Source organism: Zophobas morio, unplaced genomic scaffold (genome assembly GCF_036711695.1).
Source record: "Zophobas morio isolate AGI-343-1 ecotype UQ-CSIRO unplaced genomic scaffold, CSIRO_AGI_Zmor_V1 ptg000006l, whole genome shotgun sequence".
Taxonomy (NCBI): Eukaryota; Metazoa; Arthropoda; class Insecta; order Coleoptera; family Tenebrionidae; genus Zophobas; species Zophobas morio.
This window is the reverse complement of record NW_026972111.1, coordinates 17,730,439-17,756,485: the sequence shown is the minus strand read 5'-3', so window position 1 is coordinate 17,756,485 and position 26,047 is coordinate 17,730,439. Positions and strand designations below refer to the sequence as shown.

The window sequence follows — 26,047 nt, the reverse complement described above, 5'->3', positions numbered from 1 at the left end:
TAGGATATATTAAGCGCGTTATAAAAGCCTCCGAAACGTAAAATGAAGCTTCTCACAACTCCTTAAATAAATAGCTATAATACCAATATTAGAATAAAATAAATATAAAATAATTTATAATAATAAAAAAACTATTAATAAATTTTCTTTTTCAGATTCATTGCATTTGTCATCCTTGGGATTTTCGAAGTTACCATTGAAAATGAATAGCAGAAAAAGGAAGAACAAAACATAGTGAAGTATAAATTCACCGCACAAAAAGTGAACAGCACCGAATGTGTTTTTAATAAGTGTGTTTAATTGTCTTCCGGAAGGTAAACGTGGCACTAGACAGTTACATCTTAATTGTAAAGTATTGTGACAAATGCAAGGACAAAATTTCCTCAAATTTCTATAAATGGGACCAAATGAAATATAATTTAATATAGTAAAGTCGCAACCAGTCTCAAGTCATGTGATTTCTTCTTTTATCTCTCCTGCATCAGCGAATAAGAAAAAAATCCAAGGTAAGTAAGATAGTAGTACTTAAGCATGCACATTATTTTTTTTAAGCAGCGCCTTCTACGAAAATAATTCGGACAATTTATTTACTGCGAAATTAAGTACTTCTTACTCCTATATTTATCAGTCTATGACTGACCATTTTTCCTGATTTTAAATATATCTGTTCTACTGTACAATTAAATTACTATATTTTCAAGTAAATTTTAATATGTTGATCTCTCGGTAAGGTTTTAACCAGTTCTGTGCAAGATTTATTCTAGTCATTCAAAGAATCTATTTTATTAAGTCGTTTAAATTATATCATTAATAAAACCGGAGAAAATAATTAATTTTATTCCTGGTAGAACAGTATACACTAAATTTCTTGATAAACATTCTTCCACAGGAGAGATTTACTATTAAAATATGTAACAATTTTATGATCGCTATCTAATTATGATTAAGATGGAAATTGTAGATTTTGGATTGATTTTTTACTTCCTGAGCGTAAGCTATAATTAAGTCGTTGACTGGCTGCTCTCATATTTTCTCCCGTTTCCGTCTGTTTGTCTCTCTGTGTGTCTGTCTGTCTGTCTGTCTGTCTGTCTGTCTGTCTGTCCGTCTGTCTGCCGTCCCGGATTTTTATTGTCAAATTTTATATATGTACTACGAATATATGTAGATGGTAAAACGCTAACCAAACTTTGTCTAATATTTCCCACCAACAATATATGACGTCACTTCAAAATTGTAAATAGTAAATGGTTTTTAAATTGTATCAAATAACATAGTCCTTCACCTGTAGTTTATGAATACGTGTTGTGTTTTTAACCGAAACGTGAAAATTTTTGAAAAAAATCGAAATTTTATAACAACGTTTTGCAATTTAATTTTGAACCTGTAAATTTTTAATCAAAATATATTTGTTTATCCCCACAAAAAAATTACTAGGTCCCTTCAAAATTTTAACACAAATAGAAGCGAAATGTCAAAAACTTGAAGATAATTCGTGTAAGATTCATAACTGGAATGAATATGCTTCGGTGCTTTGGAGTCATGTTTACGATGTTTCATTAGTGAACTTGAGAAAATTCAAGGACAATTTCTCTATTTCCAACGGACACAAACCTAATTACAGGAAAAAATATAAAATATATAAAATAAATGCGCAGTTAAAAAAATTGGTCTAAAGAGTTTAGACAGTACTTCCCTCGCTGTCGGAAACTTAACGACTGCATGGCTATTGTGTTTTTTTCTCATTACATTTTTGTAGTGGGAATTTAAAAAAAATTGCGATGACGTCATCAACATTTTTGCAAGGACACGTATATCAGTTGGGATAGATGTAGTGTAATACTAAGAATAAAATTATTGTATTCCCAAATTTTCGGGAAAATGAATTGGGTCGTTTTGAATATTGATTTTTTATAATCAATAAAATAACGAAACAATTTACTCGCGTATACGGCAACTGAAAATCGTTTATGTATAAACATTCTTAATTTAAGATGACAAGCGTAACAGCATACGTGAAAGTCAAACAGATAAACTGTAAACAAAACGACCATCGGTTTTATTGCTTCGACTTCCGCTTATTATATAAAACATTGGGTTTTATTTTAATTCTTGACGGTGAAATTCACAATTGGTTGATTATAAACATGTCTATTTCACATTCGCGGAACCAAGTGATCGCATAAAACAAATGCAGGTCTGTAATGTTAAAGTCGATGTAAATAAGCGATGCTACCCTTATGTTTCAACCGAGTTTTTCCTTTAACAAATTTTGTGTCTACCAAATTGGGTTGGTTGGGGTGTAATACTAATAATAAGTGTTGCCTTTAATTTAATCAATAAAATAAATTGACTTCATTAATTTTTTTGAACCACCTCTTAAGAAAATCTAAAAAATATGAATGGAATGATAAATCACAAGCACAAACTCATCATATTTTTTGCATTTTAGATCGGATTTATTCAGCAAAATTTAAGGGTGACGTCATCAATTTTTTTAGGAGGGATGAACAAATACATTTTGAACAAAAGTTTACCATGCTTATAATAACATTAAAATATTCCCAAGATTTCAAAGCATTCGGTTTTGTAATTCCTGATTAAATCGATAAAATAAATTCACGCCTTCATTAATTTTTTTGAGTCACCCTGCATATGCAAATCCAAAAATATGAATGGAATGATAAATCACAAGTACAAACTCGTCATATTTTGTACATTTTAGATACGATTTATTCGGCAAACTTTTGAGCTGACGTCATCAGTTTTTTGTAGAAGATAACCAAATATATTTTGACTAAAAATTTTTATGCTCTTTATAACCTTAAAACATCTGCAAGATTTCAAAGCATTCGGTTTTGTAGTTCCTGATTAAATCAATAAAATTAATTTACGCATTCATTAATTTTTTTGAGTCACCCTGTATATGCAAATCGAAAAAATTTGAATGGAATGATAAATCACAAGAAGAGACTCACCATATTTTGTACATTTTAGATAGGATTTATTCAGCAAAATTTTGTGGTGACGTCATAAATTTTTTAGGGGGGACGACCAAATACATTTTGATCAAAAATTTACCATGCTTATGATAATTTTAAAATATCTTCAAGATTTCGAAGCATTTGGTTTTGTAGTTCCTGAGTAAATCAGTAAAATAAATTTACGCTTTCATTTATTTTCTTGAATCACCCTGTATATGCAAATCAAAAAAATATGAATGGAGTGATAGATCACAAGTACAGACTGATCATATTTTGTACATTTTAGATATGATTTATTCGGCAAATTTTCGAGCTGACGTCATCAAGTTTTTGGAGGGGATAAGCAAATATATTTTGACTAAACATTTATTATGCTCTTTATAACCTTCAAACATCTGCAAGATGTCAGAGCATTCCGTTTTGTAGTTCCTGATTAAATCAATAAAATATATTTACGCATTCATTAATTTTTTTGGGTCACTCTGTATATGCAAATCCAAAAAATATGAATGGAGTGATAAATGACAAGTACAGGCTCATCATATTTTGTACATTTTAGATATGATTTATTCGGCAAACTTTCGAGCTGACGTCATCAAGTTTTTGGAGGGGATAAGCAAATATATTTTGACTAAACATTTATTATGCTCTTTATGACCTTAAAACATCTGCAAGATTTCAGAGCATTCGGTTTTGTAGTTCCTGATTAAATCAATAAAATATATTTACGCATTCATTAATTTTTTTGGGTCACTCTGTATATGCAAATCCAAAAAATATGAATGGAGTGATAAATGACAAGTACAGGCTCATCATATTTTGTACATTTTAGATATGATTTATTCGGCAAACTTTCGAGCTGACGTCATCAAGTTTTTGGAGGGGATAAGCAAATATATTTTGACTAAACATTTATTATGCTCTTTATGACCTTAAAACATCTGCAAGATTTCAGAGCATTCGGTTTTGTAGTTCCTGATTAAATCAATAAAATATATTTACGCATTCATTAATTTTTTTGAGTCACCCTGTATATGCAAATCGAAAAAATTTGAATGGAATGATAAATCACAAGAAGAGACTCACCATATTTTGTACATTTTAGATAGGATTTATTCAGCAAAATTTTGTGGTGACGTCATAAATTTTTTAGGGGGGACGACCAAATACATTTTGATCAAAAATTTACCATGCTTATGATAATTTTAAAATATCTTCAAGATTTCGAAGCATTTGGTTTTGTAGTTCCTGAGTAAATCAGTAAAATAAATTTACGCTTTCATTTATTTTCTTGAATCACCCTGTATATGCAAATCAAAAAAATATGAATGGAGTGATAGATCACAAGTACAGACTGATCATATTTTGTACATTTTAGATATGATTTATTCGGCAAATTTTCGAGCTGACGTCATCAAGTTTTTGGAGGGGATAAGCAAATATATTTTGACTAAACATTTATTATGCTCTTTATAACCTTCAAACATCTGCAAGATGTCAGAGCATTCCGTTTTGTAGTTCCTGATTAAATCAATAAAATATATTTACGCATTCATTAATTTTTTTGGGTCACTCTGTATATGCAAATCCAAAAAATATGAATGGAGTGATAAATGACAAGTACAGGCTCATCATATTTTGTACATTTTAGATATGATTTATTCGGCAAACTTTCGAGCTGACGTCATCAAGTTTTTGGAGGGGATAAGCAAATATATTTTGACTAAACATTTATTATGCTCTTTATGACCTTAAAACATCTGCAAGATTTCAGAGCATTCGGTTTTGTAGTTCCTGATTAAATCAATAAAATATATTTACGCATTCATTAATTTTTTTGGGTCACTCTGTATATGCAAATCCAAAAAATATGAATGGAGTGATAAATGACAAGTACAGGCTCATCATATTTTGTACATTTTAGATATGATTTATTCGGCAAACTTTCGAGCTGACGTCATCAAGTTTTTGGAGGGGATAAGCAAATATATTTTGACTAAACATTTATTATGCTCTTTATGACCTTAAAACATCTGCAAGATTTCAGAGCATTCGGTTTTGTAGTTCCTGATTAAATCAATAAAATATATTTACGCATTCATTAATTTTTTTGAGTCACCCTGTATATGCAAATCCAAAAAATATGAATGGAGTGATAGATCACAAGTACAGACTCATCATATTTTGTACATTTTAGATATGATTTATTCCACAAACTTTTGAGCTGACGTCATCAAGTTTTTGGAGGGGGTAAGCAAATATTTTTTGACTAAAGATTTATGATGCTCTTTATAGCCTTAAAACATCTGCAACATTTCAAAGCATTCTGGTTAGCAGATTAAAAATTAAATTTCAAAATGTTGTTTTATAATTTTGATTTTTTTTCCAAAAATCTGGACGTTTCGGGTGAAAAGTCGATTCGGAGTTGTAAACTACATGTGTAGGATTATGTTATTTTATACAATTGAAAACCCATTTACTATGTACAATTTTGAAGTGACGTCATCGCATTAGTGGTGGAGATGATTAGACAAATTTTGGTTAGCGTTTTACCATCTACATGATATTCTTAATATAAGTACAAAATTTCACAACAATCGGTCGAGTACTTTCGGAGATTATCTGTCTAATAAAAATCCGGGGGCAGACGGACAGACGGACAGACAGACGGAAATGGGAGACCTATTTCTTCGTCTTCTAGGGGTCATGAAAGATCGAGAAAACGTAAAAGTAGAGAGTCGGCCGACGGACTCGATTACAATACTTCCTTTGCTTACGCTCGGGAAGTAAAAAAAGAAAAGAAAAATAATAAATTCATCTGATTATAAGTAAATAAAGAAATAAAAAAAGGTGGCCATTCGTCCGATGGACTCGATTACGATAAATACGATACTTCCTTAGCTTACGCTCGGGAAGTAAAAAGGAATTAAACTGACTAAATATTCTAAGCAATGAATAATACCATTTGAAATAAATTTAAATAAGTCATGATTAATGTCACAAAGATTGCAGAATTAAAATTATTACATGTAAGTACTACTGGTGACCTAATTAATACATGCATTGCATTAATACAATCGTACTTAATAAATCACAATAGCACATGACATTGTTTTCTAGCACTTAATCTAGCGATTTAAAATACAATTTTATTGATGATGTAAATGCAGTCAGTCCGTTTGGTTATTAATTAGACCACACAATAGTTTTATGTTACATATAGTCAAATGTCTAGCCCTTATGCGCGGACGTTTTTCTTATGCGGACTGATTTCTATGCATCGATAAAAAAAAACAATGGTTTCTTTAACAAAATGCATTTTCGTCAACGGACACTCTCTGGACCGTAAGATTGTTGTCCCAAAATCAAAATTTAACTCTTTGAAATGACAAACCTGCACCCAACCCTCCCAAATGTATTAAGTATAATATTACAAACAACCATTTCAAATTTTTTAATTTAAAGTCGATACACAATGAAAAAATACAGGAAAAAAATTTGTTGGTAACGGAATATGTACCAGTAATTTCACTTTTCTTAGGTTGTCAGCTTGCCAATTGTCATCAAAGTTGACATTTCAGTTTTAAAACCTCACAGACAAGAATTATTTCTTCACAGTTGGGCTCAATCTTAATTATTGAAAACCGCGGTAAGTTAGGATTCAGCAGTGCGTAGGCTTGTACCTAACAACTTTTCTTTTTCATTCTTGAAAACAGTATTAACAACGCTAACAACAACGTGATTTGATATGTCAGAATATGAAGTTGCAGAATAGTTGGTAATAAAATAAATTACTAAAATCTGGTCGAAGATTATTTCGCTTATGTGGTACAAATCTAGCTGTTCTGAAAAATGATAAGATTTGATTGTACGAATTTTTTTTATGATAATTCTTTTAAGTTAAAATGAAGATAAGTATGTAATGTTTAGATAAGGGTAAAGAAGCGTGTTACGCGATTGTTTCAAGTGAATTTTTCTTTAACAAAATTTTATGATGATTGTCTTCAACAATTTTGCAAGGACACGTATATCAATTTGCATAGGTGCAGTGTAATCACGGAGGTAGAAGAGTCTCTTTTACATGCGTTTAAGTGTAATACTATTAATAACAAAAACAATACTGTATTCCCAAATTGTCGGAAAAATGGAGTGAGTCGTTCTTAAATCTCGATTTAATGAATAAAGTATTACACAATTTAATAAAAGCATTTATTGTCGAGATTGTACACGTGAGAGGGAAATAAAGAAACTGAACTAAAGGATATTTTCTACGAATTGCAATAACCGGGTCACAATGCGATGGTGCAGATTTTTTATAGCTTCGAGTTACATAAAACATTGTATTTTATTTTGATTTTCGATATTGTAATTCACATTTGGATAATTAACATTTAACTTGCCTAGGTCTAGGGAGCAAATATTTGTCTAGGGAAGACTGTGCCTTTTCTGGCCTCCTCCAAGCTACGGCCCTGTCTAGGGTCATGAAATGTCACCCGATGGACTCGATTACTATACTTCCTTAGCTTACGCTCAATAAGTAAACATGGCCTCTCAACAATAACTTGAAGAGTTTATGTTCATACATCCGAAGAATGAGTTTCTCGACTCAAAAGAGAGGATTAAAATTATTAAATAAGCCACAATCGAACAAAATCTGAATATTATTATCATTCTTAATTACTCATTATTAAATAAAGACGTTCGAAAAAAAGTAAGAGTGATTGATTAATTTTGTTAAATTTATTTAATCTAATGAAAAAAAGGGTAACTTTTGATTAAAAATTTACTATGCTTGCGCTAACCTTGAAACGTCTGCAATATTTCAAAGATTCGATTTTGTATTTCCTGATTTAATCCGTAAAACACATTTACACATTCATTATCTTCTTTGAATCCTGCTTATATGTAACTCTCAAAATTATTAAGGCAATGATAAATCACAATTCCAGACTCATATTTTACATATTTTCGATAGGATTTACTCGGTGAAATTTAAAATGATCAATTTTTTGGGGGGGATAAACAGATATACTTTGGTTAAAAATTTAACATGCTTACAATACCTTAAAATGTCTGCAAAATTTCAAGCATTTCCTGATTTAATCAATAAAATAAATTGACACATTCATTAATTTTTTAGAGTGAGTATACCCTCATCATGTTTTGCATCTTTTCCATGGGATTTATTCCACAAATTTTTTTTGGCAAATAAGTATGTTTTGAACAAAAATTTACCATCTTTAAAACGTCTACAAAATTTCAAAGCATTTGGTTTTGCAGGTTCAAAATTAAATTGCAAAATGCTATATTATTTTAATTTTTTTTGCAAAAATCTGCATATCTTTGATAAAAATCCCACACGATTAAATAAACTAGGGGTAGGGCTATGCTATTTTATACAATTTAAAACCCATTTACTATGTACAATTTTGAGGTGACGTGATCATATTATTCGTGGGGATGATTAGCCAAAATTTGGTTAGGGTTTTACCATGTACATGATATTTGTAATATTACGAATTTTATATGTAGGTATATACCTACATACAAAAATTTGACAACAATCGATCAAGTAGTTTCGGAGATTATTTGTCTAACAAATTCGTCACAGACGGGGGGACAGAGAGATAGATAGACAGACAGTCAGACATACAGACGGAAACGGAAGACTCGATAATACTTCCTGAGCTAAAAATCCACGTTTACAACTAAAAATCCATAGTTACATCTTGAACATTTACGAAGATAAACTACCAAGTGTTTTTTTTTTGTATTGTGAGTCAACTTCATATGCATAATTATGTAATATATATAATATAATAACTTAACTTTTAATCAAACCTACACAGTAGTGTGACTTTTATTTAACCACCATTTAACCAAATATGGCAAAAACTTAAGAAATGTTTTTTGAACTAATTCTAGAAATTTATACACATACAAATAGATGTTTCCATGATAACCAAATACTAAAACTTTAAACTTTGACGAGGTGTTTAAGTTTAATTTATGCTGACAAAGTTATATACATTCAAATTTATTTTTACAATTTATTTATTATTATTTTATTTTTATTTAACCGGGAGTGCGAAAAATAGCGTGGGTATATACCACAGGATTGAAGTAATCTCTGGGACGATTATTTCCCTCACCTTGGGCTCGAAAATTAAACTTTCGCCTTCAGGGTTAATAAATGATGCACTTCAGTTCTTTGGTATATAATATCATTGTTTAAGTATTTTATAATATACGACAATAGACAATTTGCGAACCCACGTTCCGTAGAACGTACAGCACGCAAAACGTAGAAAAAACTGTTATATCTATGGAAACATAGAAAATGCAGTGTTCCTATTGGCGATTGTGTACGTTAACGGATAATACGTTGTACGGAACGTAATTTTGCTAATTGTCTAATATAATATTGTCCTGACTGTGAGACTGATCCATTTATCAACCTAGAACTACTGAAGATAGAGACATGAAATTTGGACAGTAGGTCCATTTAGTAATGTAAGCACCCACTGAGCAAGGATTTTTGGAAATTACACTCTTAATGGGGTAAAATAAGAGATGAAATTTTGTATGGGAGTCCCGTGAATTTTGAAGTTCGCCGGGTTCACGTTTATATTAACCCTAACAGAGAATGAAAAATAATGTGTCATAATTGTGATATTCACGCAAGCGGAGCTACCGACAACAGCTAGTTTAGTTGTATATGTATAATTGTATAAGTATGATGCATAAATGGAATACCAAACTACCGCTGCCTGCTCCAATTCTGAACGTATTATGGAATAATATAGACTTAGCAACACATCAGTATTAGAAAGATCATAGCAGTTCCTGTACATAAATCCAAACATTTTATGAGACTCATTAGTCACACATTGAACTATGTGATTTTAAAAAAATATTTGCTGTCAAATATAACACCTAGATCTTTGAATGTGTCAACCTGTGTTAACGTATGTATAGTGGTGGAAATACCACAGGTATAATTTTTCTCTTTCTATCTTATGAAACGAAAAATTACCAAATTTTGAGTATGTCGTAGAAATGTTATGTCAAATTTTGAAATTTGTCATTAGAATTATTTGTCAAACAGAATCTTTTGTTTATTTAACGTTTTACTACTCTACTTAATTCTGAGCAACGAAACAATGTAGTAATCAAACAAAACAAGTTATATGAAATGTCTTGGATTAAAATGAAACTTATAAGGTCCTTGTACCCTATATGGCCTACCTAAGCTTTGAGATTTTTTTTTATTTTTGTAAGATCTTGAAATGGAAGAGTAATGGTGGTAGTTGAAAGAGGTTACATTTTTGTACATAATTTTCAAATTTCAGACATTTTCAAAATTATAGAGCCCAACAGTACCCAGTTTTATTAAAGTGTGTCTTTAGGCCAAATTGAGTACATAGATGCCCAATATGGCCTGTTTTAAAAAATCGAAAAAAAAAACAAAAATAAGCACGTAAAAAAAGTTTATTGACAAACAAATTGTTAAATTTTATAATAAGGAGAAATAAAAATATCTTTATCATTTTTAGTGAGATCCACGCACTCCTCGTGCACGTATTTCTTACATACGGAGCATATTCTCAAATCTTTTACAATATCTTGTTGGTACATCTCGCAAAAACAATTTTCTTGCTTCTTCCGTGAGCTTGCTTTTTGTTCATAGTAATTTAGATCAGCTTATTCACAAAAAAAAATCAAACGAGAACTGCAGTATATACCCAACAGGCCAACAGCCCGCCTAGGCCATATTGATTCCACATTACAAGCCAACCTATTAATAGTAATTCCAACTGAAAAGCTGTTAGACTCGACTCAAACATATAAGGCGTTTATGGCTTCACACCAATTTACTCCCATTATAATTCAATAGGCCGTCACAGCCGGACGTCTTAAACCCGCTTACCGATACCTACCTGAAAACACCTTTTCTGGTAAAAGCACAGGGCAGGACTGAGTTTTGAATTTACCGACAACTGCGCCTTTCGATTTTTTTTATTTTAGGTAAAAACAAAGTGACTTTGTACTCAATCATTTTTTATTACAGCAAATTAGTTAGAATTTTGACATACACAACTATTTACTTATTAATAGGGCCATGCAGTTGAAATTTAAATGCTCCGTATTGCCTCCCACTACGGCCGACCAGTGGCTTGTAGCCGATGTTACGTATCGGGAAGAAAATTATGAGAAAACTAATGTGAAGTGAACGTCAGTTGATGTTTTCGAAATCCATATCCACGAAATATTAATAATAATAGTTTTAATAATTTTCAAGTGTCGGTCTCGTTGAAAATAAAACTATTTCTGTACATTATCAAAATAATGCACAATTGGAAAGCGAGAAGAGAGTAAGGCAAGGCTGTAACCTCCTGCACTGTGGACGGGTAGCGGGGATAAATAAATTTCGACCGCACAGCTCTACTTATTAACTACTACTGCTTATTTATTAAATGTATTATTTTTAATATAACAGCAATCTGAATGTACCCTCCGGATTTGAAAAAAAGGACGGTGACATCGTCAAAATTATTTGATTTATCAAAAAACTTAGTCGACCAGTTTTCTATGATTGCGATCGTACTTATTATAAGATTTGATGTTTTTTGCTTTCAGTATCTTAATAATATTTTCAAATGTGCAGAATAATGATTAAATAATTGAACGATGTTAACCAAAAACGTACTAAGCGCCAAATCGCAAAAAATGAGTTAAACATCGTAACAGTCAGAATTTAATGTCAAAAACTAATTTGTAAAAATCCTTTATTTGCCTTAATTATTTTTATACCAAAATTTGAGGTAGAACTATGCGCCTTTAATGAATCTGGAATTATGTTTTAATCAAAAAGGTACCAAGCGACACAGCACTTTTTTTAATTGGTTGTGCAGTGCTTTGTTTCCTTGTAACTATCCTCCTACTAAACTTAGTGTTTTATAAGCGTCAATTTTGGCTTTATAACGAGGGTATTTACTCCGGTAAAACAAGGAAAGGACACTATTTTATTTGGAAAACAAGAAAATAGGTCGTGGCGCACAAAAGGTGGGATCTTGTCTTAAAAGCTTAATACCTACTGAAAATTTTACCAAAAAGGATATAACAGAACTGCCTCTGTGGTCTGACTCTTGTGGGCGTCAAAATAGTAATATAAAAACTGTATTCATGCTAAAATCAATTTTATAGCAACATTCTACTTAACAAACGATTTATTTGAAATTTTTTGTTTCGGAACATAGTTTTTTACCAAATGACAAAGATTTTGGAGTCATTAATCATTATTTCATTAAGTATATACGCTACAAGATTACGCCAATATTATTTTAAATGGTAGAAAGAAAAATCCACTTATTGTTTAGTTTATGCAGAAAGAACATTTTTGTAGTGAAGCCGATTTAGAGTCTAGTGTCACAAATAGAAGGCATACATAAACAAAAAATTAGATGCTTGAAAACAAGAGTGATTTGATTAAACTTACTAAAGTTAAACCGCTTTCTATTTTTATGAAAAGTAATCAGGAAAATGAGATCTACAATGAAGTTTTGATGCATAAAAGGAAAAGACTTGTCTACATTATGGCCCAATGGAAAAGCAATATCGCGTAAAAAGTTGGCAGATCTAAAAACATTATGTCTTTTTATTCCCGAGGATGCAAAACTCTTTTACAAAAACTTACGGGGAATAAACTGTGAATTTTATGTGGAGGGTTTTTCAAATGATATCGATTTCGAATTAGGGGAATGGCATATATTCCTTTTTATAGCAGGTCGTTAAATTAATATAAATATATATAATATTTTTCAAAAAATTACTTAATACCTTTTTACGGAATAATAAATTGAATATCATGGTTTTCTCAAAAAAGAACCAAGCGCCAAAATGCTTCTTTAAAACTGTAAAGGACTGGGTATTTTTGATGCCATTAACAAAATAGACTACATTCTTAAGGTCATGTATTCTTAAGGCAAAAATTTTATTCAGACATTAATACAAATTTTTAGTTTTTAATGAAAGTTTACTCTAGTATTACTCAAATTGCAATTTTGTCGCTTAGTACGTTTTTGGTTAACGTGGTCCAATTAAGGTACGGAAGAAACGTTAAAAACAGAATTACTCTTAGTCCAGTCCTTCGCGTCTCGGCCGTCCCTGGCACGTGGCATGGTTTACATTTACTAAGTTTTATGAAACGTCAGCTGCAAAGTACTTTAAACGTCAATCCCATAAACGCCTTAAATGTTTGAGTCCAGTCTAAGAAGTACAACTAATGCAGATCATTTAAAAGCGGAAAAAAGGAGCTACACAATTATAGAAATAATATGAAATTGATAACTTAATTGAGATTAAAACTATTCAGAGAAAACTTACCTGCATAAAATACAGCGCATACTGACTCGTCAAATCATCATCACAAATAATTGTAAGTAAACGAAACGGGGTATTATTGTACTGATTGCTCCTATATGGTATAAAAACGTTCCAGAATGTATCCCAGTGGCGATTTACCACAATTTATTTGAAAGATATGAGAAAAAGCCAATAGGCCATATTGGGTACTACGCCATATTGAGTTCAGTTACCTTAATTATTATTTAATTAATTTTGAAGTTCTGCAATTTGCATTGAAATGTTACCATCGCAAGTTATCCGTAACATACAAGAAAGCGCATACTATTGGTCACTAAAAAAACGTCACAGTCTAAGTGTTTTGAATAATTGTCTACTATATTGGTCGTTTTTTTTGAATAAGTTACAACGAAACATTTTTTTTTGTGTAGACGTAACTGATATTTTATATACGAAGAAAACAATATTTAGGTTGATTTGTAATCTTTCACATTCTTCGAGAGAGGTAATTGACCACAAACAGTAGCTTTTGACAAGACATTAACAATGTCGCTAAGAAAAGAGAAGAAATTACGATACTTAACAAAAGGTATTCTCATGGAAAGATAGGTCCGACTCAAAGAACGATATTAAAAAAATTAGAAAACCCAAATCAATTTAGTTTACAAATTAGAAGATGATCAATTTTATCAACTGTTTTGTTAAGATCTGTGTAAATAGCTCAATATTGTGGTCCAACACTTGAAATACGCATCCCGTTTCCGTCTGTCTGTCGTCTGTGTCAATTTTTATACATATTAGACAGATACATCTTTGAAACTGCTAAACCGATTGTTGACAAACCTTGTATAATATATGTTAGGAATATCGTGTAGATGGTAACACACTAACCAAAATTTGTTTAAATATCCCCACCAACAATGTGATGACGTCATCTCCAAAATTTGTAATACTAAATGGTATTTAAATTTTATAAAATAACATACTCTTGCACTTCTAGTTTATGAATCCGTGTTGTTTTTTTATCACGGACATACAGATTTGTGGAGAAAAATCAAAAATGTATAAGGACACTTTACAATTTAATTTTGTAACTGCAAAGCCGGATTCTCCGAAATTTTGCAAACGTTTTAAGGTTATATTAAGCATAGTAAATCATTAATCAAAATCTCTCCGTATATCCATGATGTGTGATCTCAAAAATTTGCCATATAAATTTAGTCTAAAATATACAAATATACTCTGTCCCAAATTAAGTGTCGGATTTGGAAATAAATTTTGTTCCAAAATAAGTATCCGATTACAAATTTTTTTTTTTTTTTTTAATAAAGGGAAATGTATTAAAAAATCATTATTTTAACAACAAATATAACTTCGTATACCTAATAAGTTTTGATATAATAATGAACTTTTCTTGCAATTAATCAAAACACACAGTTAAAATTTTGAATTGTATTTTCAGCTTGTTCTCCTTATTTACTATGTTAAAAAAAATCATTTTTTCATTTCACGTATTCATTCCGTTGGTCTGAATCATATAAATGCAATATTCACAAAAAATAACTTTTTAGAACGATCCTCTATGCCAAATTTTTTAGTTTTCATTGAAACCGAATATTCTATAGCTGCAGATTGCATGACTCTGTGCTTAATCTTTCCGTTTACAATTACTTCAAGAAGAAACTAGTAGATACCCTGACGAACTTCTTCTGTTAAATTAAGCTCTTTTCCTCGAATTGTGGCAACTGGTTTTATTTTCAGGGCCGTAAGGCCTCCACAGCGATATTTTAAACAAAGACTTTAAATTCGTTTAAAAACAAAGAAGTATTGTTTGTTACAAACACCCTCAAAGTTTTTTACTCTCGAGCGTAAGTAAACAACGGAAGTACATACATATTATAATCGAGTCCATCGGCCGAATATTTACTTTTACGCTTTCTCGAACCCTAGAAGACGAAGAAATAGGTCTCCCGGTTCCGTATGTCCGTCTGTCCGTCTCTGTCTGCCGTCCCGGATTTTTATTAGACAGATAATCTCCGAAAGTACTGGACTGATTGTTGTTAAATTTTGTATTTAGTTAGGTTGTAAATAGTAAATGGGTTTTAAATTGTATAAAATAACAGTCCTACACATGTAGTTTATGACTCCGAATTGAGTTTTTAGCCGAAATATCCAGATTTTTGGAAAAAAAATCAAAATTATGTAACAATATTTTGCAACTTAATTTGGAATCTGCAAAACCGAATGCTTTCAAATCTTACGTATGTTTTAAAGTTATGGTAAGCAAGATAATTTTTTAGTCAAAATATATTTACTTATCCCCTCCAAAAAATTGATGACGTCAACTCAAAATTTTGCCGTATAAATCCTATCTAAATTGTAAAAAATATGAAGACTCTGTACTTTTAATTTATCATTCCATTCATATTTTTTGGATTTGCATATACAAGGTGACAAAAAATTAATGAATCCGTGAATTTATTTTATTGATTTAATCAGGGACAGCAAAACCGGATGCTTTGAAATCTTGGAGATGTTTTAAAGTTATCATAAGCGTGGTAAATTTTTGGTCAGAATGTATTTGCTCATCCCCCCTAAAAAATTGAAGACGCCACCCCAATTTTGTGGAATAGGTCCCACCTAAAATGTGCAAAGTATGATGAGTCAATACTTGTGATTTATCATTTCATTCATATTTTTTAGATTTGCTTAAACAGTGGCTCAAAAAATTTAACGAATGAGTCAATTTATTTTATTGATTAAATCAGAAATAGCTCACTCCATTTTCCCAAAAATTTGGAGATAAACACTGTTATTATTAGTATTACATTGCACCAACCCAATTTGATAGACACAAAATTTTGTAAAGTAAAAACTCGTTTGTTTTGTTGTGCTGACTAGGTTCTGTGAATGTGGTATAAGACTAGTTATAATCAACGAATTGTGAATTACACGATCAAAAATTAAAATAAAATTCAATGTTTTTATTAAGCGGAAGTCGAAGCAATAAAACAGTCTGGACCATCGACATTGTTTGCAGTTTCTCTGTTTCACTCTCACGTATACACTCTCAACAAGCGTTATCGCTTGTTGTCTTAAATTACGAATGCTTATACATAGATGATTTCTTCTGCGAATACACGCGACATACGTGAGTAAACTGTTTCGTTATTTTATTGATTATAAATCAATATTCAAGACGACCCACTTCATTTTCCCGAAAATTTGGGAATACAATACTTTTATTTTTAGTATTACACTACATCTATCCAAACTGATATACGTGTTCTTGCAAAAAGGTTGATGATGTCATGGCAAAATTGTGTAACAGAAAACTCCCTTGAGACAATCGCGTAGCACGTTTCTTCACTCTTACTTGAACATTACTACATATCTTTATTTTAAGTTATAAGTTGTCATAAAAAAATAAAATTCCCAAAATCAAATCTTTTCATTTTTCAAAACAACTGGATTTGATGGAGTGTACTTTATAGGCGAGGGAAGTTCTGTCGAAACAATGTTCGACCAATTTTTTTTTGTATGACGCTCTGAAGGGATTCCATTACTTCGTTTTTGACTGTGCTGGTGCATTTTGCTCGGTTTTCTTTTAGCTCAATTCAGCCCCCTTTTCTCAATGAAGCTATCGCTTGGATAGGTGTTTCGCACACTTCAACTCCATCAGATTTTTTTTTTGAGACAAGACATGTCCATCTTGTAAAAGTCTCGTAAGCTATACTCCATCGGGAGGTAAATTTCTCGTTCAATGTCTCCCTGACATCCCCTACAATTGTGGGCACGGTTTTATTTAGCTTTTCGTTGGGGGCCGAATCCAAAATTAAAATTTCTGACAGGAGACTGAGTTCTAGGAATTCCGGCTATCGTTAAAACCAGAGTGGTCAGTCTCTCTGTCGCACTCCACTTCGGTGAGGGTCACTCTTGTCACTATCGTCCTTACGTTCTGTCCTTTAGGAAGCTCACGGAGCAGTTCAAACATCGCACTTTGAAAGACCAGCCGCGCAGCTGTCTGTCGACGCCACTGGACGAGGAATCGCTAAGGGCGGATATTATTTCAACTCTGTATTTTTTTCCTCTGTATTACCACATTCTTAATATAGTCAATTTGAGGAGCGCAAACTTGTTGGTTTTATTGTTTATCGGGTAACCTCCAAGCGACTCAAACATCGTAGCGCCGGTGCCACTGCAGGCCTGGCAAGCACGCTAAAAGTGCGCTAACTAATTTCGTAAATTTCGCTTATCTCGTGTGTCAATCAATCGTATAAATTCGTTACTATTAATTAGTGGAAAACCTCGCCCATTTAGCCTATTAGACGAAAATTCATAGGATTATTATAAGGTATAAGTAATTGTAACCTTTTCGTAATTTTGATTTTGAACATACACTATACCAGTGGCGGCTCGTGAAGTTTTCTTCAGAGGAGGCTCAAATTTGAAAAGCACTACTTTTTATATCTTTCATTATCTGAATATTTTTTTGTCATGCCCACGAGAAGAACACTCCTGCGTTGATAGATAAATAAACTATTGCATTGATTAGTCTTTTCAAAATTGCCCTATTTTCACCAACTTTCTCGTTATAGTTCTCAATATCCCTCTTATGAGCGAAATCTAAAGTAGTAGATGTGATTTTTCATGCCTTTCTATAGCTCTTGACAAATTTCGTAAATTATTATAGCCTGTTTTATCCCAAACGGAAGATTTATCACTTGTGAATAATACACAATTCCAACAGTATAATTTGTTTCTTAAAACCGAAGGCGTTAACCATTTAGTTTTATTATTATTATTTTCATGAAATACTCTGTTTTGCTTTTTACCTGTCATTACCATTAATGGGAGTGGTGGTGTTGGTCTCCCCTTTTGTTTTATAGCGATCTTTTTATCACAATCAAAGCTACTAAATTAATTTTTTAATAGATAATTTACGTATCTGCACATGAGACTGAATTATTTTCGTTGCTCATTCTCGATAAATAATATTAATATGCCGATAATACCAACTGTTTTTAACGATCAGAAATAAAATGCAAATAAATGATACAAAAAACACCTTAGGCTTTACGTAGGTACTAAACACCACTCACCACTGAATAGGGAGCACGCGAAACCACCTCAATGTTTTTCCTATTTACACCCGATGGCGCCAATTAATAAGAAAGAGATAAAATTATCCGTGCGACTTGATCTGAAAAGAGATGAACTAGCCGGAGGCTAGCGGCCTGAAGCGGCACCCCGATCGACGTTGTAGTCAATGCAGTACTCAATGACGATGCGTCAAGGTCTACGGTCTCAATAGCAAGATGCATTCTCGGCGGAGGCTAGCTTCTACCGCTGAAGTCAAACGCGGAGCGGTCTGAATTATGATTGTAAGGGCGCAAATATAATTTTTTTTCGACATTTTGACCTGATATATGATGAACGTAAATTAAATCAAACAAAATATCCTGAAAAGTAACAAATGTCTACAAAAATACAAATTCTTTCATCGAAAAAATTAGAGGAAGCTCAGCTCCAAAAAACAGAGGAGGCTCAGCCTCCCCTGCCTCCTCTGAGGAGCCGCCACTGCACTATACATCCCAAAAAAGAGCAACACCCAAAAGGAGTACTTTTTATTAGAGGTTTTGTATGTCATGTGAAAGGTCCATTGTACGCAAAGTATCAAAAAATGGTGGTAAGAAGAAATCCCTATCTTTTTTTTAACAAACCACAGTTGTTTGATGTTGCTGGTTTAAAAGATTCTGGGTATAGTCAGAACAATTAATCGGTCGTTGCAGTTTCTATAGAGTCAGAAAAGTGTAGGCAATACTTAGAAGGCGAAGACATTTTCCTAATTGTGAACATAATTAATTTTGTTTGTTTTTGTTTTAAGTTTTGCAGATTGAAAATTAAATTGGAAAATGTTGTTATAAAATTTTGATTTTTTTCCAAAAATAAAAAAATCCAACACGGATTCATAAACTACACGTGTAGGGGTATGATATTTTATACAATTTAAAACCCATTTACTATGTACAATTTTGAAGTGACGTCATCACATTATTGGTGGGGATGATAAACCAAGTTTGGTTAGTTAGTGTTTTGCTATCTACATGATATTCATAATGGACATATAAAATTTGATACCAAATGGTCCAATAGTTTCGGAAATTATTTATCTAACAAAAATCGACTGTTCCCGACCATGGTCTCTCGATAGTTCGCCGTCATCGCTTCGAGCTCGTTCTGGAGCCCTGCCGAGACCTCCGCAGAACCGCTTCTAGCCGCTTCTTTAGTCGCACGCTCTCGGTCGCCGTCACCGATGCTGAGTCACCACCGCTCATTACCGTTCATACTAGAAAACCCATAGGCGTCGTACTGGGGCGGCGTATGGGTTCATTTCGTAACAGTATTCTACAACGGAGATTAATACATTATTATTTTGTTTTTTAAATTGTCCAAAATTTCAGTGTAGTTTCCGTTATGGATTTGGAGTTATGTATGTTATGTATAAAATCTACTTAATTACTACTTAATTTTTATTATTGTTGATACTGTTGTTAATATGTTCACGTTCAAATATTCACGTTAAAGTCCTTAGCACAATATTCAAACATTGTTCCCTTTCGTTACAAAGTTTTCATTTTCTTTTCTATAACCTGATACTTTCTTTAAACAAGTATGTTTTTCTGCAAGCTTTTAATTTTTTGGGACCTATTTTTACCTTTTTTGTCTTTTTTGATGAATTTATTAATAACTGAAACAAAATGTGTTATGATCTATTGTCGTCAATTATTAAAAAGGACAATTTTTTCTATAAGCAGTCACTATATTAAGGAATGAAACTATTCTGTACTTCTTGCAAAACTAGTTTAATAACAAAAATGTTAGATAATTTGATAACTGTAAAAAATAGAAAAACTATAATAATAATTGATGAATTCACATATAAAAAATATTTATTATGAACGTTTTCCAATATAATTTTACGATCTAAATAAAAGTTTTTCATAAGACAATTTTTTGCAACTTTTAGTGGAATCGCCCTATAAATTAAAATGCATAAATATTAGAAAGATATATGACGTTCAGACGGAATGAGCAGTTGAAAATTTGTAATATATCGTACTCGTAATAAGATTAAAATTAAAATATTGTACATTATGTAGCTATAATAAGTTCTAATTTCAAGTTATAAATTATTAAGAGGGACACCAAGATATCTTCTATTATATTTTGACCTAGTTAGAACACACACACCTTGACGCCCATCATTTTGTCTGTATGTGGTGACAGTTCAAAAAAAAGTATATTCGTTACTGTTATTTGCCTCCACAAATTAGTTTAGTGGTTGTGTTGACACATACGGTTTATAAAAGTAATGTCCCTTATATGTAGAATATGATATCAACATTTTTCAGTTTATTTGTTCTTTTGAAGTGTATACTTCAATTTGCCTTTATTTCAAAACAATATTGTAGAACACATCAGTGAAAACAAATTTTAAGAACTGCAATCAAAATTCAAAATACATGAGTTAATTCCGTAACAATTCCATATATTGCAAACTGGAAGTGTTAATTTGTATATTTAATTACGGCTGTTTTAGACATGTTGGCGCAAATAGAGGGACTTTACTTTTTGGACTGCTTGTTGCCCATTGATACACTGTGTACAGTGCAGTGCAAGTTAGTGCAGTGCTGTGTGCAGTGTTGTGCAGTGCATGCAGGAAGACTTATATACTGCCTGGATTCCAGATGCATGGTTCAGCTGGCCTCCACTCGGCCATGGCCATTAAACGCCAACGACGAATGAGAGAACAAGCTAAACGACGAGCACTGGAACGAGAAAGACGTTTGTCCTCACGCACCAGCAGTATGGACAGCATGGAACATCTTCCAACCAAGAAAATTCCGCACCACGCTCCACCGGATCATCGACTAGCCACTTCAATTGGAATGCTTCACATTGGAGTATGCTTCTTAGTGTTCGGCCTCTTCCTTATAGGGTCGGGGCTTTTGCCCGATGATATGGTAACTTGGAGAGGGGGAGGATGGTGGAACGAACTTGTTGCAACAGGCATTTTTGTCGCCGCTTTGGGTGTTTTCCTTATTGCGCTTAATCGCGTTATGTCTAGACGCGAAGAAGAAGATCTCAACGAGTATGTTTCTAGACAACTTACAAGATCTAGGAGTGGTCACAGATTAGAGCGCGATGTGGAAACAGGTTGCTTAACTACTAAGAACCACAGAAGAATTTTAGAAAAAAAGCGAGAAGACGAAGAAAGAGGGTTTACCGACATTACACCAGTTCATTCGCCGCAATCGAAAATAGCACCCAATAATATACAAAATGGGGATGCATATTTAGAAAAAATTATTGAAGAAGATGTTTTTGAAAAGGCGTCAGATGAAATAAAACCTCCAGAGAATAAAGAGACAATGTCTACGACAACGACAGCTAGTTTAAGTCCTGGAACTCCTTCAGAAACTAGGGAACTAATTTCAAATGCCCGACAATACAGTTTTAATTCAAGACAGTATTAAATTAAATTGGAAATATACTACACAATGAATGGCTCAAACGCAAAGAGAAAGGGACTAATTGTTTAACAAGGGAAAACTTAACGTAAAACATGCATCTGATGTAATTAATGGTTAATGCAAGCAGTAATTTTGAATATACACAAAGCCAAATATTGTATACCTGTTTTTAAATTTGTTTTACACTGTCAGCTTTAACCAGCTCTTATAACAATGTATAACATACATCTGAGCTGTACAAATTTATCACGCTTATTATTTCCTGGTTTGCAAATTATTAATTTTATAAAAAAAACATATTTTACAGTAGAAAATTACAGCAGTCTAAAAATAACAAAGAAAATTACATACATTTCTCTAACATAATGAAAGTTAAGTAAAAATGACAACTTTTAGTAAACACATCACAGAAATTATTAATACTGTACCTACAGTCGTCAACAACTTTGTATTTTAAGTTGAATATTTTTGTTATTTCAATGTTAGTTAAGTTATACGTACGTATTTATGTTTACAAAAAAACAGTAGTTACTAACTCTTATAAGCAGATTTAAAAAATACGCCTTATCTCGAAATTGAAAGAAATTTGATTTTTACATACTTAACGAATAAACGTTATAAATTATAATAGAACAAAGTAATCTAAAATGTTATCCAAAGTCCGTCCAAGACTTACGTAGGTCCGGACACTTATTTTAAAATTAACACAACTTCAACGTGCCTTTTCATAATATTTAATTCCTGTATTAACTATGTTGGTCGATATTAATACAGCACATTTTATTATAGCACGCATGCATCATAAAGCAAATGGTTTTTGGTGTGTTTACTGATGAGTTGTTTCCACTTATTAATATGATAACAGTAATTGATACTCACTTTTATTAGCTTGTAAATCATTTTAACTAGTGTGATTACGATTTTCAGTAGCTATACTTAGATAAAAAAAATCTTGTATATTGTAGAAAAAAATATCTTCTATTCCTAAAAAAATTTCTCTAGTTATACACAATTCTGCATATCTGAGCAAATTATAATATTTATATACACACAAATTTTTAAAATCCAAAAGCACCACCCCAAAATGCACTGTGATTTTTTAAGATTTTTACAATTATATAGATGTACATATTTTGTAGCTTTTTCTAAGAAGATAAATCTGTGCGTTAGCTTTTCGTTAATTTTGTACACTTAGATGTTTTAATAATTAGATATGCGCTTAAAATACAAGCAAAGGAGGACAATCAAAAGTTCGTCCCCTTATTTACTGTTGTATTAATTACATAACACAAATTATCACGTGCGAATTGTTATGCTCTATTTTTAAAAAGTTTATAGTATTACAGTGACTTCTTCAAAGAGGTAATGAAAATAACTTGAAGATAGAAAATAACAGTTTGCTGGAAACGGAGTGGTTTGTGTCATCTACTTTACAGTTGTTGCTTCATTATGCTGATCTAATGATGAATTAATTAATTGCGACGCCGAATTTTACCATGGTGATTAAGGGTATTTTATTATAAAATTAATATACTTAATAATAATATCATTTGTAGATGAGGCAATCATTCTGTTTTGTCAGTACTTTATTTAAGGACTTAACTCATTTCTTATGACGATCTCTCATTGTGATTAAAATGCAAGGCTGATTTTTGTAATATTTGATTGTTGGCATAATTTAAGTTGTCATTATCAGTGTTTTTATTGAAAGTAAAGTAGAATAAAAACTGTAACTGATTGTTCTAATTTATTTTTCTTTATAGCAACTTATATTTTGTGTTTAAGGTGCCATTATAGGATTTTAATAAATGTATTAAATTTAACATACTAAAGCTGATACAGTTTCATCAAAATAACATCACCATTGCATAAAATGTTATACATTTTGAATAATTTCTGGATACTAATAAATAATAATGACAGCTTACGACAATTTATGCATAAATAAAAAAAGAACAGCGGAAATCGGAGATTGACCTGTATTATTAATGGTTTAAAAATGTTATTATGCATATATGTTTTCATTGCATTATAGTAAAAGTAAATTTGAGATACCATAAAAAAGATGCACAATATTAAATATGTTCTGATATAAGCATTTCAAAATAACACTTTGCACATTTTTTGTTTCGTGTGAAGGAAGCCAAAAGACAGTACGTCAAGATTCCACCAAAATTTAGCGATATGAAGAAAACATGGTGGATTACTTTTGGACTCTAATTAAGGAAACAAATTGATTTAGTTGAGTACTAGCTCAGCAGAAAATTTCATTTACTACAGCTGTAGTGAAATGTATCAACATTTAAGATACTTGTAGTAATGAAGGAGAGTATATGAAGAAAGAAAGTTGTAAGCAATATTTTAAAATTTTCACTAAATATATTCTTGATATTTCTCTGTGAATATCTTAAAATCTTGCCTACTCCATTGCTTTCACATAACACTTCTGTAAACTAGTGATATCGGTAACACGTTTATATAAATATCTGTATATAGAACCTGTAGTGACAAAGTGTTTTCACTAGCAAATAACACACGTAACTAACATACAGATAAAACACAATAAGATCAACTCTTTTACTTTCCCTCTTCAACATTAAGTGAAATTAACCTTATTTCACTGGAATTTTAAAAACATAAGAAATTATATTTAAAATTAATTGTATACTTATACGTATACAAGAAATTTAGTACGACATGAAAACCATGATAAGCATATAGAAAGTGCAATTAAATGTTTTAAAATGTTTATATCAGTGACATTTTTAAAAGTTATTTCTGCAAGAAATTTATTAAACTATGAATATATTTTAAGATCTTTTAAGATTAAAAACGTGTTTTTCATACATAAATTTATTCCACGTTCAACGTTACGGTAGATCTACAACAATATAGTATTATAGTTAACAACCTAGCATTATAGTTCTTTCTAGCTATGCATGTTTTCTTACTTTTGTATATACTATACAACTTGCATTTCAATAAATGTTAAAAAACTTAGGTTGTCTTTTCTTCATTTGTTGATGATAAATCCGGTAATAAACTGAAAGCTGAATGTTATGATTTTTATCAGTTCGCCTGCACATGGAAGTTAGTTGTTAACTAATGAATTCCGGTTTAGGCGGAAATACGTGAAAACTCGGCAAATAACCCCACTACAACCAGGGAACTACAACTACGCACTGCTCTGTCGTTCGAGACACAGCATATCAATTCAATATTTATCCATTTCCGTTCAAGACATTTTTGTATACAGAATTACCAAGCGTTTACATTTTCATAGCCAGACGAGTGTGTTTTGTTGTTATTATTTTCTTGAATATTGAAACTGATCGTTCAACATCGACATTATTAACAGGTGGATGACTGAAATATTGTTGAAATTGTTTTCTATATGGATCAATATCGTCTAAATGTGTCGAAATCAGTGTATTATAATTTTTGTTAAAAGTAGTTTGTCTTTTTGCCTTAAGTAGTTTAAGTTGGACACAAATTCATTGGACAGATGTTGTAAATGATTAATAATGAAATTCGCAATTGTTTCGGCCGCACGTCTGTGGGGACTAGTGGTGGTAATCAATAACTTTTTTCCGCCTATCCCTACATGATGTTAAAAGTATCCAACTTACTACTTCATTTCATTATTCTATTTGTGATTGTTGAGTTGTTGATAATAATTTACTTTTAAAACCGAGGGGAAATTCCTTATTAATTAAATGACTTCATTAATTTACTAATTACTGTAGCATTTGATCTTTGTCTTAAAATACTCATCAAAGTTAAATGGCAAAAATCATCTTCCAGTAAACCTCAACAAAACATGCTATCTTATTTGACCACATTTTTCATTATTAGCATAGAATAGTTCTAGAAGGGACTAGTCGTATCCATGTGTGTAATTATAATTAAGTGAGAATCGATCTGAAATTTCCCCAAGTATTTAACAGTGAATTAAGCCTGAAAAAAAAATGTTGCACATAAATTTTTTAAACTGTAACAACACATTTCCCTCAGAAATGACCTTATTTATACCGTATATACACAAATGGGGTACATTTTACGTTATGTTGGTCACATCCGAATATTTTAGCAAGAAATTTTTTCTCCATACAGGAGACCTAGTAATGGATTTAATATTTTGGCATACAACTTACACATTTCAGT

At 31.6% G+C, this 26,047-nt stretch overlaps 1 protein-coding gene across 3 annotated transcripts in view; it reads left to right on the top strand.

Moving 5' to 3' along the window:
* LOC135123742 (uncharacterized) overlaps positions 1–26,047 on the top strand; it is a 62,899-nt gene that overhangs the window by 27,336 nt on the left and 9,516 nt on the right. For 2 of the 3 annotated variants that reach the window (XM_064048609.1, XM_064048610.1), the window contains exon 2: positions 156–506. Coding sequence is in view for 1 of the 3 variants with exons in the window: in XM_064048608.1 (XP_063904678.1) it covers positions 21,098–21,886 (789 nt within the window). In the remaining 2 variants the exon portion in view is untranslated. Of the gene's footprint in view, positions 1–155; positions 507–21,097; positions 24,884–26,047 lie in introns of those variants that run through there. The other variant, XM_064048608.1, reaches the window with a different exon arrangement.